Source organism: Eupeodes corollae, chromosome 1 (assembly GCF_945859685.1).
Source record: "Eupeodes corollae chromosome 1, idEupCoro1.1, whole genome shotgun sequence".
Classification (NCBI taxonomy): domain Eukaryota; kingdom Metazoa; phylum Arthropoda; class Insecta; order Diptera; family Syrphidae; genus Eupeodes; species Eupeodes corollae.
The window spans coordinates 272,032,748-272,046,401 of record NC_079147.1 but is presented as its reverse complement, the minus strand read 5'-3'; the positions used below and the strand labels follow the sequence as shown (position 1 = coordinate 272,046,401).

The 13,654-nt window shown below is 31.0% G+C and overlaps 1 protein-coding gene across 4 annotated transcripts in view; it reads left to right on the top strand.

Moving 5' to 3' along the window:
* LOC129943501 (formin-J-like) overlaps window positions 1-9,128 on the top strand; it is a 113,088-nt gene extending 103,960 nt beyond the window's left edge. For 3 of the 4 annotated variants that reach the window (XM_056052999.1, XM_056053000.1, XM_056052998.1), the window contains exons 8-9: window positions 815-851; window positions 1,440-1,952. In XM_056052999.1, coding sequence (XP_055908974.1) covers window positions 815-851; window positions 1,440-1,555 — 153 coding nt within the window. In that variant the 3' untranslated portion in view covers window positions 1,556-1,952. Of the gene's footprint in view, window positions 1-814; window positions 852-1,439; window positions 1,953-8,945 lie in introns of those variants that run through there. The other variant, XM_056053001.1, reaches the window with a different exon arrangement.
* Window positions 9,129-13,654: the final 4,526 nt, after the last annotated feature.

The following is a 13,654-nucleotide window of genomic DNA, read 5'->3' as shown; positions in this document are numbered from 1 at the left end:
ACGTGGCGTTTTCTCAAATGATTTTTTTTAAAAGCGAGAAACAATTCCTTAACTAAACAACGAGTCGCTAAGAGACGAATCTGACCGATGCATGGGTGGCCATTTACTAAACGACTACACTTATCGATAAGTTAGGAAAATGCCATCGTCAAGTGCGATTCGTGGTAGCTTATTAGTTGAAATTCGCGTTCATAGTTATGGATCTATAATAATACCGATAAAAGGGCAAATTATGGTGAACTTCATCATTATTATCAAAATCTTCGCAGATTTCCAGACTGATTTTAGCATTATTGTCGTATGTATATAAAAAGTCAACTAAAATTAACAAGACAAAATAAAGAAGTTAATCTAGAACAACGGTTGGTTTTAGTATTGAGGTAAACTTTCAGTGTATATTTTATTCATCTTTATTCTTTGTCGATCTTTATTCTCAGCCCTCGACTGAAAAATTAAAACAGACTACATTTCAGAGCGAAGTCGGTTAAAAAATCGCTCAGTCGTTTATTTTATTGGCGTCAATCAGCGACTAATCGGTCGTCGCTCATTGCGGAGCCTAAGTCTGTATTACCCTATCACTGAAATCCACTTCAACTTAACCTAAACTAGCTAAAGAGGTAGTGGTACTGTACAGTGTACATGCAACCTTAGTATTCGTCTCTAGAATCGTTTTAACCAATGTTAACATAAGAATGCTTTGGCTTGTTTACAAAATGATTAATTATTTTAACAACAATTATTGCAACAAATAAAAAAGGAATTTTTACTGATAAAACAATTTAACAAATAATAACCGGTTTCTTTTCTCTTACAGGTTACAGCGTGGGATGATCACTCGGAAGTTTGTACAGGTTAATTAATTATAAAATTAATAGTTATTATTTTTAAGTTATATTTAAATATTAGTCTTAGATTTGAAGTATAAAAAAAAACATACAAAGTATATTATTTATATATTATTATATATATATATTTCTAAAGGTTTTTATTCTTATCTTAACTGAAATATTCATTCGGAGGGAATAAAAAAACCGAGTAGAAATTTATTGCAATCATTCTTATTACCTATTATTCGTAGAACTTTAGTTTAAACAAAAAAACAGCAAGCAAACAAATGTATGTTTATTTATTTTGCGATAGAAACAAAAATTAAAATTGATTCAAATCAATATTAGTTTTGAAGTAGACCAATGAATTTTCTTCTTCTAATTACTCCTTTCCTATTCGGCAACTAAATTCTTTTGGCCGTTAAAATTTTGTGTTTAGACAAAAAACAAAAATCAACCAAAAAGCTCTTTGTAATTATTCCTAAAGCATTATTTTTTTAAAAAACTCAATTCTAATCTACTCAAGCTCAACTTTCACTCAACATACCAAACTAAAAAGAAAAATTGATGATTATTATTTTTTTTTATAAATTTTCTCTTTTTCCCCCACAGCTACCAAACAGATCAGAAATAATTTTAATATGTTGAAATCTAGAGATTTAGAGAAAGATGAAGAATATTTAATTATCAGGCGAAGAAAGAGAAATAAGTTTCCCCAGTTTTACTGAATGTTTAGAATAATCAAAAAAAAAAATAAATTATGATACAATTCAGAAAAAGTAAAGAACAAAAAAAAAACACCGTGTTATATGTCAAGATAAATAAATTAAAAAAAAAATGATACACTTAACAATTTATAATAAAACAAAATAATTAAAACAATAAAAAACAGAACATTTTTAAATTAACGCACGTACATCGTACACAAAGGTAGAATATGCTTTTTTTTAACAAAACTATTATACGTGTGTTTATGTTTTCCTATTATTAAAAAAATATATAAAATTAATTATTGCATATGTATAATTAAAATATTTTTGTTTGTTTAAAAGTATATAAGTATGTATTTGTATAGAAGAACAAAAATAAAATATTCCCTTGAAAATAAAAAACAACAAAAATAATTTACCATATTTTTCTATATTTTTATTAAAAGTTTATTTCAGTTTTATTTTTTATTCTTTATGAGCTACTACCTACGACATACGATACATGAATTAATATAGGACCAAATATTCACTTTTCATTTATAAAATATGCACTTCATCGTTTGTTTTCTTTTTCGTACATAAAATATACACATTAAAGATTGAATTTAAAGAATTTTTGGTTTTGTTTTTATTTTATTTTTTATGATGCACCTAACTGAAATTAAAAAAAGGAACAAGTATGTAGATTTTTTTGAAGAAAGATTGAAATTTAAAATGGAAACCCAAACGAATGCTTGACGGGGTACACAGTCAGTCTGATTATTTGAATTGACCTGAACTGTTTTTTCTTTTTATAATAAGATGGTTTTCTAAAGACAGTTTGGGTTTTCTAACATTTGAAGGAAATGCCAAATGGGTCCAATGAATCAGTTATGTATTCATTTTTATTTTGTTTAATAAACTTTAAAAAAAAATAGTTTTTGTTTTTATTTTTATTTATTTTAAATTGTATTTGCATACAGTGGCTCCCAAGACTAAATTTTCACAATGCAATTTGTTCAAGAAAATTTGTAGAAGTAGTAGAATTTAATCATCATTTATAACATTTTTAAGCTCAAATTAAGATTAAATAAAAAAAAATTATTATTAATTAGCAAAACCAACTCCTTAATTTAAATACAGGATCGGACACTAACAGTTTTTGCAATGGAGTAATTCTGTAACAGTATTTTTCCCGTCAAATGACAATGGGCAGGTTCAGACAACATAAGGGCCTTCATTGGCAGTAAACTGCATTCTTTGAACGTACATTTTGACTAAGGCAACTAGTTAGTTTTTAAGTGTCGTGAATTTAAAATTCAGAACTTTACTTCGCAAACCGCTACTTTATGTTCAAAGTACAAAAACTATCAAAAACATTATTGCCTAAAAACACTCCTCAGGCAAGCTACAACTCCATCAGAATTTGTATTTTGTATTGTAAAGAAATATTAATTATTTCTTTTCCGAATTGACAAGGAAACCATTTAGAGAAATAATTAAATGGAGTTGTTCAAATAATAAATAAACCATAGAGTAATAAAGTTCAACTTTCAGTTAAACGAAAAAGCATGATCAACTGTCATTTTGATAGAAATAGACTTCACGGTTACTGCCTCTTGCGAGGAATTGACAAATTCTCCAAGAGTAATTCTTGTCATGAAAAGTGCTTTCTCAAATTTGCCGTCCGGATTCGGCTTAAAACTTCCATCCCTGAATGGTTGAGAGTTGTCAGTCACTAGGCACTAGTTCTCAAACGGACTGTTGCGCCACCCAATATAATTTAATTTAAAAGACTTGACTTATATTTAGGGAGATTTTTCTTGACTAACTTTCCAGTCAACTTTCTATTAAAGTTGACTCAATTGGAAGGTAATTTGTTGCAGCAGGCCAATCAGACGTTAGAAACTTGCTTTACTTTCAAGTCGCTTATGGCGTCTGAACCGGCCCATTTACATACAATTAAGGCGGTTTTCTGCTCCAAGTCAAACTGATACCAATAGGAAAACAAAAGTCTTTGGGAATTCGAAAGTTAATATATCAGAGCTCGAGAAATAGCAAAACATATCAAACGCAGCGCTTTCAAAGTCCATTACATAATTTCACGATTTAAAAACGAAAATAGGATTTATAATAATTTATAATCTATTCTTAACTTCGGAATCTCTAACCATTTTTTTAAAAGAGTAAAAAAGTCAGTCATCTAGGCTTTAGTTCTCAACGGACTGTCGCGTCAGTTAATTCATTTTATTTAGTTAAGCTTTAGACATATGGCAATATTATAAATTAAGGTTTTTTCACGAACAATACAAATTTAACATTAAAGTCTTAGATGGAGGAATTTTTGTATGGCTGAAAACAATTCAAATTCTCATAAGCATGCTCCAGCTACTGTGAAGCATAGAAGTAGGTCAGTCATGGAATGAGTATGTGTTGCAAGTTCTTGTGTTCCGAACTAAAATTTTGTCCTAGCTAATACCCCTATTATGGTTGGTGAATCGAACGTTCGAAGTGAGATATTTTCATTAGCGAACTAACGCATTCGACATTCGGTTGGCGAACTTAACAATTCGTTTACAATTCGAAATAACAGGTGAATAAACGTCAACTCCTGAAAATTCACAAAAAAAACTGTTGTGTTCATTAATTAATATTTTTCATATTAAATAACATTGCAAAATAAACCAAAATTATAAGCAACATAGATTTGTTTTTTGGAGATAACGAAAACTACAGAACAAAGTAAGAATGCTTCGCCTGCGCAAGAATATTTAAAACAACTATAGTTTCTTGGAATCCCTAATTATCTGTAAGATAAGAACAAATATTTTGTACCTACTGGAAGTTCTTTTTATTCGAATTAATTCCTTAAGTTTCAGATCGTATTTTCGACTGAATAAGAAAGCGTTTGTATTCGCATTAAACAAGTTGGAAGTCCAATTTGATAATTCAAGAACCTCCTTAATATCTGCTATACTAAAATTAGCTTCTGCCCCTAGATTTGTTGCTAGTGGGAGTTATCAGAGCAGCGTAGGAAAAGATTTTGACTTAGTCCTGTCACAATCCTCGGTTTCCTTAGAATTAAAAGAAGTTGTGTGAGCAATTGAAGACAAATTATGTCCAACATGGATCAGTCTCAACTTGTCATCAGATGGGAAACAAAACGCACGAAACTACTTTTTTTAACGGCCAGGTTACCAGGAGTAATAGGATGTGTTGAAGGAACCCAGATAAGAATCGTTGCTCCGATTGAGTTGTGTCATCAGTATCTTAGCATTAAGTTTTTTCCCCGAGAGTAGCTTCTGGTTTTTAGTGCAAGTTTTTAAGGCGTGTTAAGTTAACATAAAATGGTATTCGTTATGTTGACTCAAGATATCCTGGAACCCATGATTCTTTTGTATTTAACACCAGTAACCTTAAGTCAGTTCTTGAAACATGGTACCAAAGAGAAGAACATTGAGTTCATTGGTAGTATTTATATTTTTTCCATCGCGAGTAGGTGGCCAAAGTGAGTTGAGGTTTGTATCAAATTGGTCTCAATATTCCTTTCGGTTTTTCTTTGAAGAACCAAACTTTTCCAACACCTCTCGCTACCAAAAAAATTCGGGTTCGATTCCATCAGTTCGACTAACTTTTCGTACTGATTTTCATTAGCTATCTTGCAGCTGAATAAAAATGCATTGATTCATGTTATTTTATAAAAGAAATGAAATATACAATATAAACTTACATTGTTTTATTTCCCGACATTTCTTTTACAAAAGATTCGACCTTTTCTCACACAATAATAACACGAATGACGTTCAAATCATTGAACATTCGATAGCGACAATAGACTGAGATAAATCTTTGGAAAAATGTATGACATAAGTCGAATCAACGGTTCTCAATTCACCAACGGTAATATAAATTTTTCGCACTTACACGTTGATTCATTTGACACGCCAGTGATAATAGGGGTATAAAATGTATCAAATTGATAACATCAATATTGTTGAGCAATGTTTTTGGATCCAGAGTCAGTGGGTTCGGACAACAAGACAGTTTTATCTTCTGAAGAACACATTTTTTATAGAAAGGTCTTGGTTATTGTATAACTGCCCTAAGATGTTTAAACCATTAATAAAGTCACTTGACCTAAATGCTATCGAGAACGTATGAAGTGAACTGTGACTAGTTGCTCAAAAGAACTTTATAAAACATTGATGACCTTAAGACGGACCTTTAATAAGAATAGCAAAACATAAGTCCTGAAGGAAGCCATTTAATCGAAAGCATACACAACTAAGTACTAAATATTAAGTTTCCGATTATGTGTGAGCTGTTAAATTATAGAGTTGCTTTTGTTTGTAATATTAATTAGCTTTTTAATAGCTTAAATTGTAATTTTGGCTTATTTAAACTAAAAACGTGTTTAAATGTCGTACAAAATGGTTATAAAGTTTTACACTCTCCATACATTTTCTTGTAGAAAATGCGTTGCGAAAATATACAGTTGTGTTCATAAAAATAGCAGTGCTCTCCAAATAAAACAAAAAGACCTTCAATATCAACGTTATAATATATTTCGTTAAACTTCTAATAACAAACTAAAATACTTAAAATAAAATAACAGAAAATAAGTATTATCGATTTTTTACCGTTACCTTTGTCACAGCTGTTCATAAAAATAGCAGTGCATGACAAAGTACTAGATCTATTATTATTAAGAAGTAAGAAAAACTAGAATAAGTTATATGAAAGTATACAAATAATGTTAGCTTAAAATTAGTTCTTTGTTGCATAACTATTGTTTTTTGTGATGCTTCGCATCTACATGGCACCGAGTCCACTAAAACCTGACACCTCTCGACTGGCATTGCGTTCCACGAATCACGCACTGCTTCTAGGGTTTTGCTTTATGAACTGCGTTCTTAGCATCCCCAACAAATTTGCGATGAGGTTAAGGTCCGGAGCTACTATGAATTATATGGTTGCTACAAGTCTTCAGAGAATATAAATTGTAGCAATTTTTATTTAATTGCTATGGGACTTTTGACGATGAAATGTTGGACTGTTAACAAACAAAAGCTCTATGCAGCTCATATTATATGGAATCTCGATTTATTCGAGAAAATATGCGTCAAGACAAGGAATAATGGTTATCTTCTGATGAGCCCAACCATTACACCGGGGCGAAACGCATATAAGAACACCAATGCTGGTTTATTTTTATTTTCATGATTTTAAATCATATTTATTAAAAATAGTCTTGTTGGTATACCGAAACCAACGACATTTCCTCTTCAGGTAACATAACCTCCTCGAGAATTTTCACATACTCGGTTGTATCCCTTATACCCCCTATGGGATAAATAGGGCCGACCCCGTTATATGTAAAGCAAGCCCATATCATAAGTTTTCCTCCACCATGCTTCACTGTTTTTATAGTGTACCGTTGATAGTTTGCTGCATTTTAGGGTCTTCTCACATATTCTCGACGACCCTTGGACCCAAAAAGGACGACTTTGTTTTCATTGCTCCACAGAACATTCCTCCATTTCTCTTTTGCCCAATCTCTATGCGCTTAAGCAAACTCCATTCTCTATACCTTTTCGTTAAGAATGGTACCTTGCGTGGACTTCGGGCTGGTAACTTCGCTTATAAAAGACGTCTTCGTATTGTGACAACGTTAACAGATAGTTGAAGCCCATTTCCTATTTTCCTAGAGCCTATGGAATGGCTCTCTTTTGCTAACTGGACAATTTTTCTTTCAGTAGTCACTCTTTTTAGGCCTCGCGTTTTCGGTTTATTTTGCCATTTTAAGGAGTTACTGACCATATTTGCTGAGCAGCCTAGGATGTCTTTAATATTTTGGTAGGTTTTTTCCTCCAAACGCAGTTTTATAATAAGTTTTCAAATTTCTTCGGTGCAGTGTCTTGACCGTCTGATTGTTTATTTTTGAGCTGATATTTATTAATTTTTTATATGCTAGTATGTTACAAATACTTAAAACTTTATATAGTACAATATTTACTTGCCGAAAAATAAAAAAAATGAATTTTTAACACTTTTTAATTATAAAATCGAAACCACTGCTATTTTTATGAACACTCTATATCCAGAGAGTTTGAAATAATGGGTGTTCACCGGGAAAAGTAGAGTATAACTTCAAGCTTAAAGCCTCTAATATAAAAACGAAAGACCGTTAGAATTTTCGTTCTTTAAATAATCGACAATCTAATAAAATGTTACCATGTGTCCGATTAGTAGTGGAAGTCACTGTTTATCCCAACTTTAAAGGTAAGCCTTAATTAATCAATGTTTGAAGCACTAAGTATTCAATTCCTAAGCAATTGAAATATCCAAAATGTAATATTTTTGAAAAAGTGAACTTCCTTTGAAAAACAAATCGTTTAGTGGGATTTTAGTCAAATGAGAAGAAGAACCAACATAACATCGTTTCGAGCATGCTTATTCTCATCATAAGACGAAAAACATTCTGAATCTATCAATTCTTCACATTTATAAAAACTTAAGTAAAAATGTAACATAAACAATTAAATTGTTTTGAAGTGAACATTAAAATGAAAGTCCCGAAACGCACTTGCACGATTTACTATTCTTAATGTAGGCATATAACAAGCTTCAGTGAAATTCAAGACAAATAAGGTTTTATTTTTAGAAGGGTGTTCCACAGTAGTTTTTTTTTTGTTTAAATCTTTTATTAAACATTTTAAAAATATATTGTTCTTTTAAGACAATAATTGGGCTACCATAAAATTAAACGAACAAGTTGGCAACGAACACTTCAATATAAAATATTGCTAAGCCATAACAAACATGTATAGACCAAGTTGTGAAGGTTTATAAATCATTTGTTTAAATGTGGGTTATCATTTTTCAAGAATAACTTGTAGTTTAAGAGGAGTAGTCAAAAACGTTATAACTCGAAAGGAAGCGGAAACTGAAAAACTACTTTTTAAATTACCTCGGAAACCATTATTTTTTCTTTGTCGAAGTCTGTGGGGCACTATGTAAAAATACTATTTTTTACAGCAGAAAAAATATAATTTTATAATAAAATACAAATTCAGTGCCTACATTTCGTACGTAATCGCTTTTTACGAGGGACTCTGTATTTCGTTACGAAACTGAATTATTTAACGAATACTTGACCAAAATAAATTTCAAATAGAATTGGCTTTCAGAATGAAATACAAATAGATCCCAATCTTAAAAAAAAAATTAAGTGTCAACATCATTGGAAAACTGTTTTTATGTTGAGTTTTGAATTAAATTTTGTAGTCTTTTTTTCATATTCATTCATTTTTGCTTTTCAAGAAAAATTGTATTTCAATCGAATATTTAAGATTTTGTTTTACTTCAAACGTCGAGGAGAATCAGTATTTACAACAAAAAAAAATATTTATTTAATTTTTATTCACAGACTAAACAAATTTGGGCATTGATTCAAAACAGACAAAATGTAAGAACTATAAAACAAACTCAGGCATGTGATTTGTATTTCTTATATTGATTGGCATCCAACAACAATAGATCGGATTTAAACCACTGGTCATCAAAAATTATGTTTTATAACAGAAATCATGATTCAAATATGTATCACTTAAGATTTTCGAGGTATTTTTTTTTGTATTAAATTATTTTAATTTAAAATTGTATAGAATGGCTTTTTGTAAAAAAAAAAAAAAAAAAAAACAATATATTATATAGACCAGTGTACTCTTGTTCTTTTTTATACCGACTTTTATAGTTTTGTAATAACCTACTGAACAGAACAATAATGAAAATTTATATGGCCATAAATTTTACCTCTTTGTATTTAAAAAAACAAAACCGAAGCAAACTGAACAAACAAAATAATCCATTGTACCACATAATATTTTAAATAAACACAATATTTAATAATAACAAATAACATTCATATGCCAAATAAACCAAAATATATTTATTTTTCTTAAAATAAGAATAATTTTTATGAATTACAGAAAAAACAAATAAATTTAAATGTTTTTTTTTTGTAAACAAGCTGCAGGAGAAGATACAATATTAAAATAAAAATAATATTAATATTAAAAAACTTTATAAAACAAAATGTAATTCAATTCATAAATAAAAATAAAAAATAGAATATAGAGAATCATTTTCATTAAATTAAGAACATTGTTTAATTTTATTGGCATTTTTATATACATTTTAAAATGTATTATAAACAACATCATGTATATTTCGAATAACATATAAAACAGATTAATAAAGCTATAATAATTATCAATAAATGTATAAATTTATTTGAAACCTTGCAACTTATATTCATTTGTAAATTCATTTTTCATGATTTTAAATCATATTTATTAAATTAAAAACAAACTTTTAGAAGTTGCTATTATCCTAAAAAGAATTTGTTTGAGGAAGCTATAAAAAGCGAAAACAAAATAGAATGCCATCCCATAACGATAACTTGCAAAACTAAATGGTTGCCTTGTTCTAACTTTATTTTACGTTCAAAGAAGGCAGTTGACTCCAAATAAAGTCCCTTATGTTGTCTGAGCATGCCCAATGACTGCTGCTGGAAAACAAACATATTTCCCCAGTCTAGCCATTGTTTCAGTTACGAAACTTCAAGGCTTTTTTTTAACTGTAGGAGATGTTACTACCCTTATTATGCAGAGACACAATGTAAGTACTAGGAAAGGGAGAGAGAGGTTTTGGAAGGAGATGTCATTGCACTTTGGTCTTAAGTTCCTGAGTATTCCACATTCACGTAGTACGGCTCCGAAACGAATCTCTTCACTTACACAATACTACCGAAGTTGGGCTCGATCATTCCTAGAAGCGCGAGTATAACGCTTGAACTGTCTAAGGGGAGATTTTTCTAGAGCATAAACCTTTAAAATAACGGTTAAAAAGAGTTAGACAAGAAACTTTACGACGATTTTCAAGCAATGTAAAGGAACAAAAGATGATAATTTCACTAGTCTCAATTTAAATGCTTTACGTTCAATATTGGTGCAGGGCACCAGCCCAGAAGCTAAACTAAAGAATTGGAGACACATTTCTGGCATCGCCTAAAGAAACCCAAATAACTAGGTGATTTGTCCACATGAGGTGGTTGGTGGCAAACATACCGAGAATGGGCAGGTTTAGGTGACATAAGCGACTTAAAAGTAACGCAAGTTTCTAGTATCTGATTGGCTAGCTGCAAAAAACTACCTTCCAATTAAGGCAACTTTAATGGTAAGTTGACTGAAAATCTAGTCAAGAAAAATCTCCCTAAGGTCCCGCTTATAGCTATCAGTAAAACGATGAAAAACAACAACTTAACTTAACATGGAATTCCACAATTACCGAACGAAGACTTAGAAATTGTTTTTCACAGGCTGTGTGATTGCTTAAAAATCAAACCACCGACCGTTAATAACATCTTTCGACTAAGAGCAAAAAGCAACTCACTTGCACCACCGATAATGATTAAATTACCCTCGCCAAGTGACAAGAGTCTTCTTCAGAAGTCGATCGGCAACTACCGAAAAACAAATAAAGTGCAGCTTTGTCTACGTGATCTTCGACTAAATGATGGTGATTGTGTCAGCAACAAAATTTCTCCCGTTTACATTCATGAATGCTTAACGATGCGTAATCGTATTCTCCTTCAACACGCACTCAAATTCAAACAAGAGAAAAAAATACAATCTGCATTTACTTTTCGTGGACTTGTTTACGTTAAGAAGAATAAGGAAGAAAATGCGAAATTAATTGAAACTGCTGATGACCTTGCCGTTTTTAACCAAAACGTTAACAACAACAACGCTTCAACCTGATGACAACTGATGAACTAATGAAAGATATCACCTTTAACTTTAATTTTTTGTATTCAATGTATAATTATTCTTTTTTCTCTTATAAATCTCTATATATTTTATTACCTTTATATTTAAACATGTTTCTTGAATTTTTAAGATCAATTTATTTTTCAGTAATATATATTTGCATTAATTACCTCTTATCATCACACCTTTTGTTTATTTGTCCAATGTTTTCTTCTCAAAGGAGTTTGTCATTCGTTTGGATCGCAGGTTGGTTCTCTTTTCCATCTTGGTTTTTCGAATATGGTTGAAATAAATAATATAAACCGAAGTTGCACAAACCAATCGCAGCTTAATAATATAGAACGCGCAATGATTAATGTTTTATGCAATCAGCAATAGGGTTTACACGTTGTTCACATAAATGCGCAAAGTATTTTACCAAAAGTAGATGAGTTTAGATTCTTATTTGAAGGTTCGAGGGTTGACGTTGTATGTGTTTCAGAGACTTGGCTTTCAAGTAATGTTGGTGATACTGTTTGTTCCTTAAACGGTTTTCATAAGCCTTTTCGTTGTGATAGGATTGGGAGATGCGGTGGAGGGATAGCTATTTTTGTGCGCAGTGAGATAAATTGTAAAATTTTAAGAAAAGCGGAACTAGGAAGTAATATAGATTATGTGTTTATAGAGGTATTATGTAATGAAAACAAAATCTTGCTAGGCTCTGTATACAGGCCTTACAACAACATTGATATTACACCTGTCTTAACAGTAATTGATGAATTATCTTTTATATCACCGCTTGTTGTTGTTGTAGGTGACTTTAACTGCAACATATTAAATGATTCTTTTCTTGTCAACAATATGAGTACCTTAAATCTCTTTCCTGTTAACACTTCATCACCCACCCATTTCACTTCTCACAGTAGCACCCTTCTTGATGTATTTTTTGTCAGTCATATTTATAAAGTTCTCAAGTTTAATCAAATACCAGTTCCTGCCTTTTCGCGTCACGACCTAATTCATTTGACATTTCAATGTGATCCATTGATTTCGAGCAAAACTGTAAGATTTCGCGACTTCTAACGAGTGAATACGACCCAATTAGAAGATGATTTAAAACGAATTGAATGGTTTCGAGTTTATGAAATGCCTTTTGTCGACGATCAAGTTTTTTTCATTCAAGAAAATATAAGAAACTTATTTGAAACACACATTCCACTGATCACAAAAACAAAAAATTCTTCGTAATTTAACACGCACATTAAAAATCTTATATATGAACGCGACCTGGCCTATAAACGTTGGAAACGTTTTCGACTAAATATTTTGTATATTGAATTTAAACGATTGAGAAACAAAGTTACAGCTGAGATACGAAATGCAAAACAAAAATATTTCGCACCAAAATTAGATCCTTCACAAGCGGGTAGAAACCTTTGGAAAAACTTACGTGAAATTGGCATTGGCAAACAAAAAAAGATGAGCTATGATGATGTTGACTGTGATGAGCTCAATAAAAAGTTTTTGTCGCTTTCAAACTCTGAATTAAATGAAGAAACATCTTTTGCTTCATTTGAGAATGCGTCTTTCTCATTTCCTTGTTTTAGTTTCTCGCAGGTAACTGAAGCTGACGTCTTAGAGTTGCATTAATATAAAATCAAACTCTATTGGAATAGATGAAATTCATCCAGTCTTTGTTAAAGCGATACTACCCTACATTTTAAGATACTTAACACATCTTTACAATACAATATTAATGTCGAATGTTTTTCCATCAGCTTGGAAACAAGCAAAAATTATTCCAATTCCAAAAAACGAACGTGAGTTTCGACCAATTGCGATTTTACCTTTTCTTTCCAAGGTTTTAGAGAGAATTATGAATGGTCAGATAAGGAATTACCTAACCGAGAACAATCTGCTTTGTGTTAACCAATCTGGCTTTCGTCCTAAGCACAGCTGCACCACAACTCTCATTAACGTTGTAGAAAACATCAGACAAGCTGTTGACAGCGACAATGTCACCTTTTTAGTTCTCCTTGATTTTTCAAAGGCATTTGATACGGTCAATCATAAAATACTGTTTAGTAAACTAACAAATCAATTTAATTTTTCTACTTCTTCAGCAACTCTAGTTCATTCGTATCTGCATTTACGATCTCAGGCAGTTATTGCAAACTCTTCTGCTTCAGAACTTCTTATGGTTAAAAGAGGGGTTCCGCAGGGTTCAATATTAGGACCACTATGCTTCTCTATGTACATCAATGATTTATCCAATCCAGTAAAATCAAAATGTTTGGTAATTTCAAGAAAAGCCATCGACACGTCT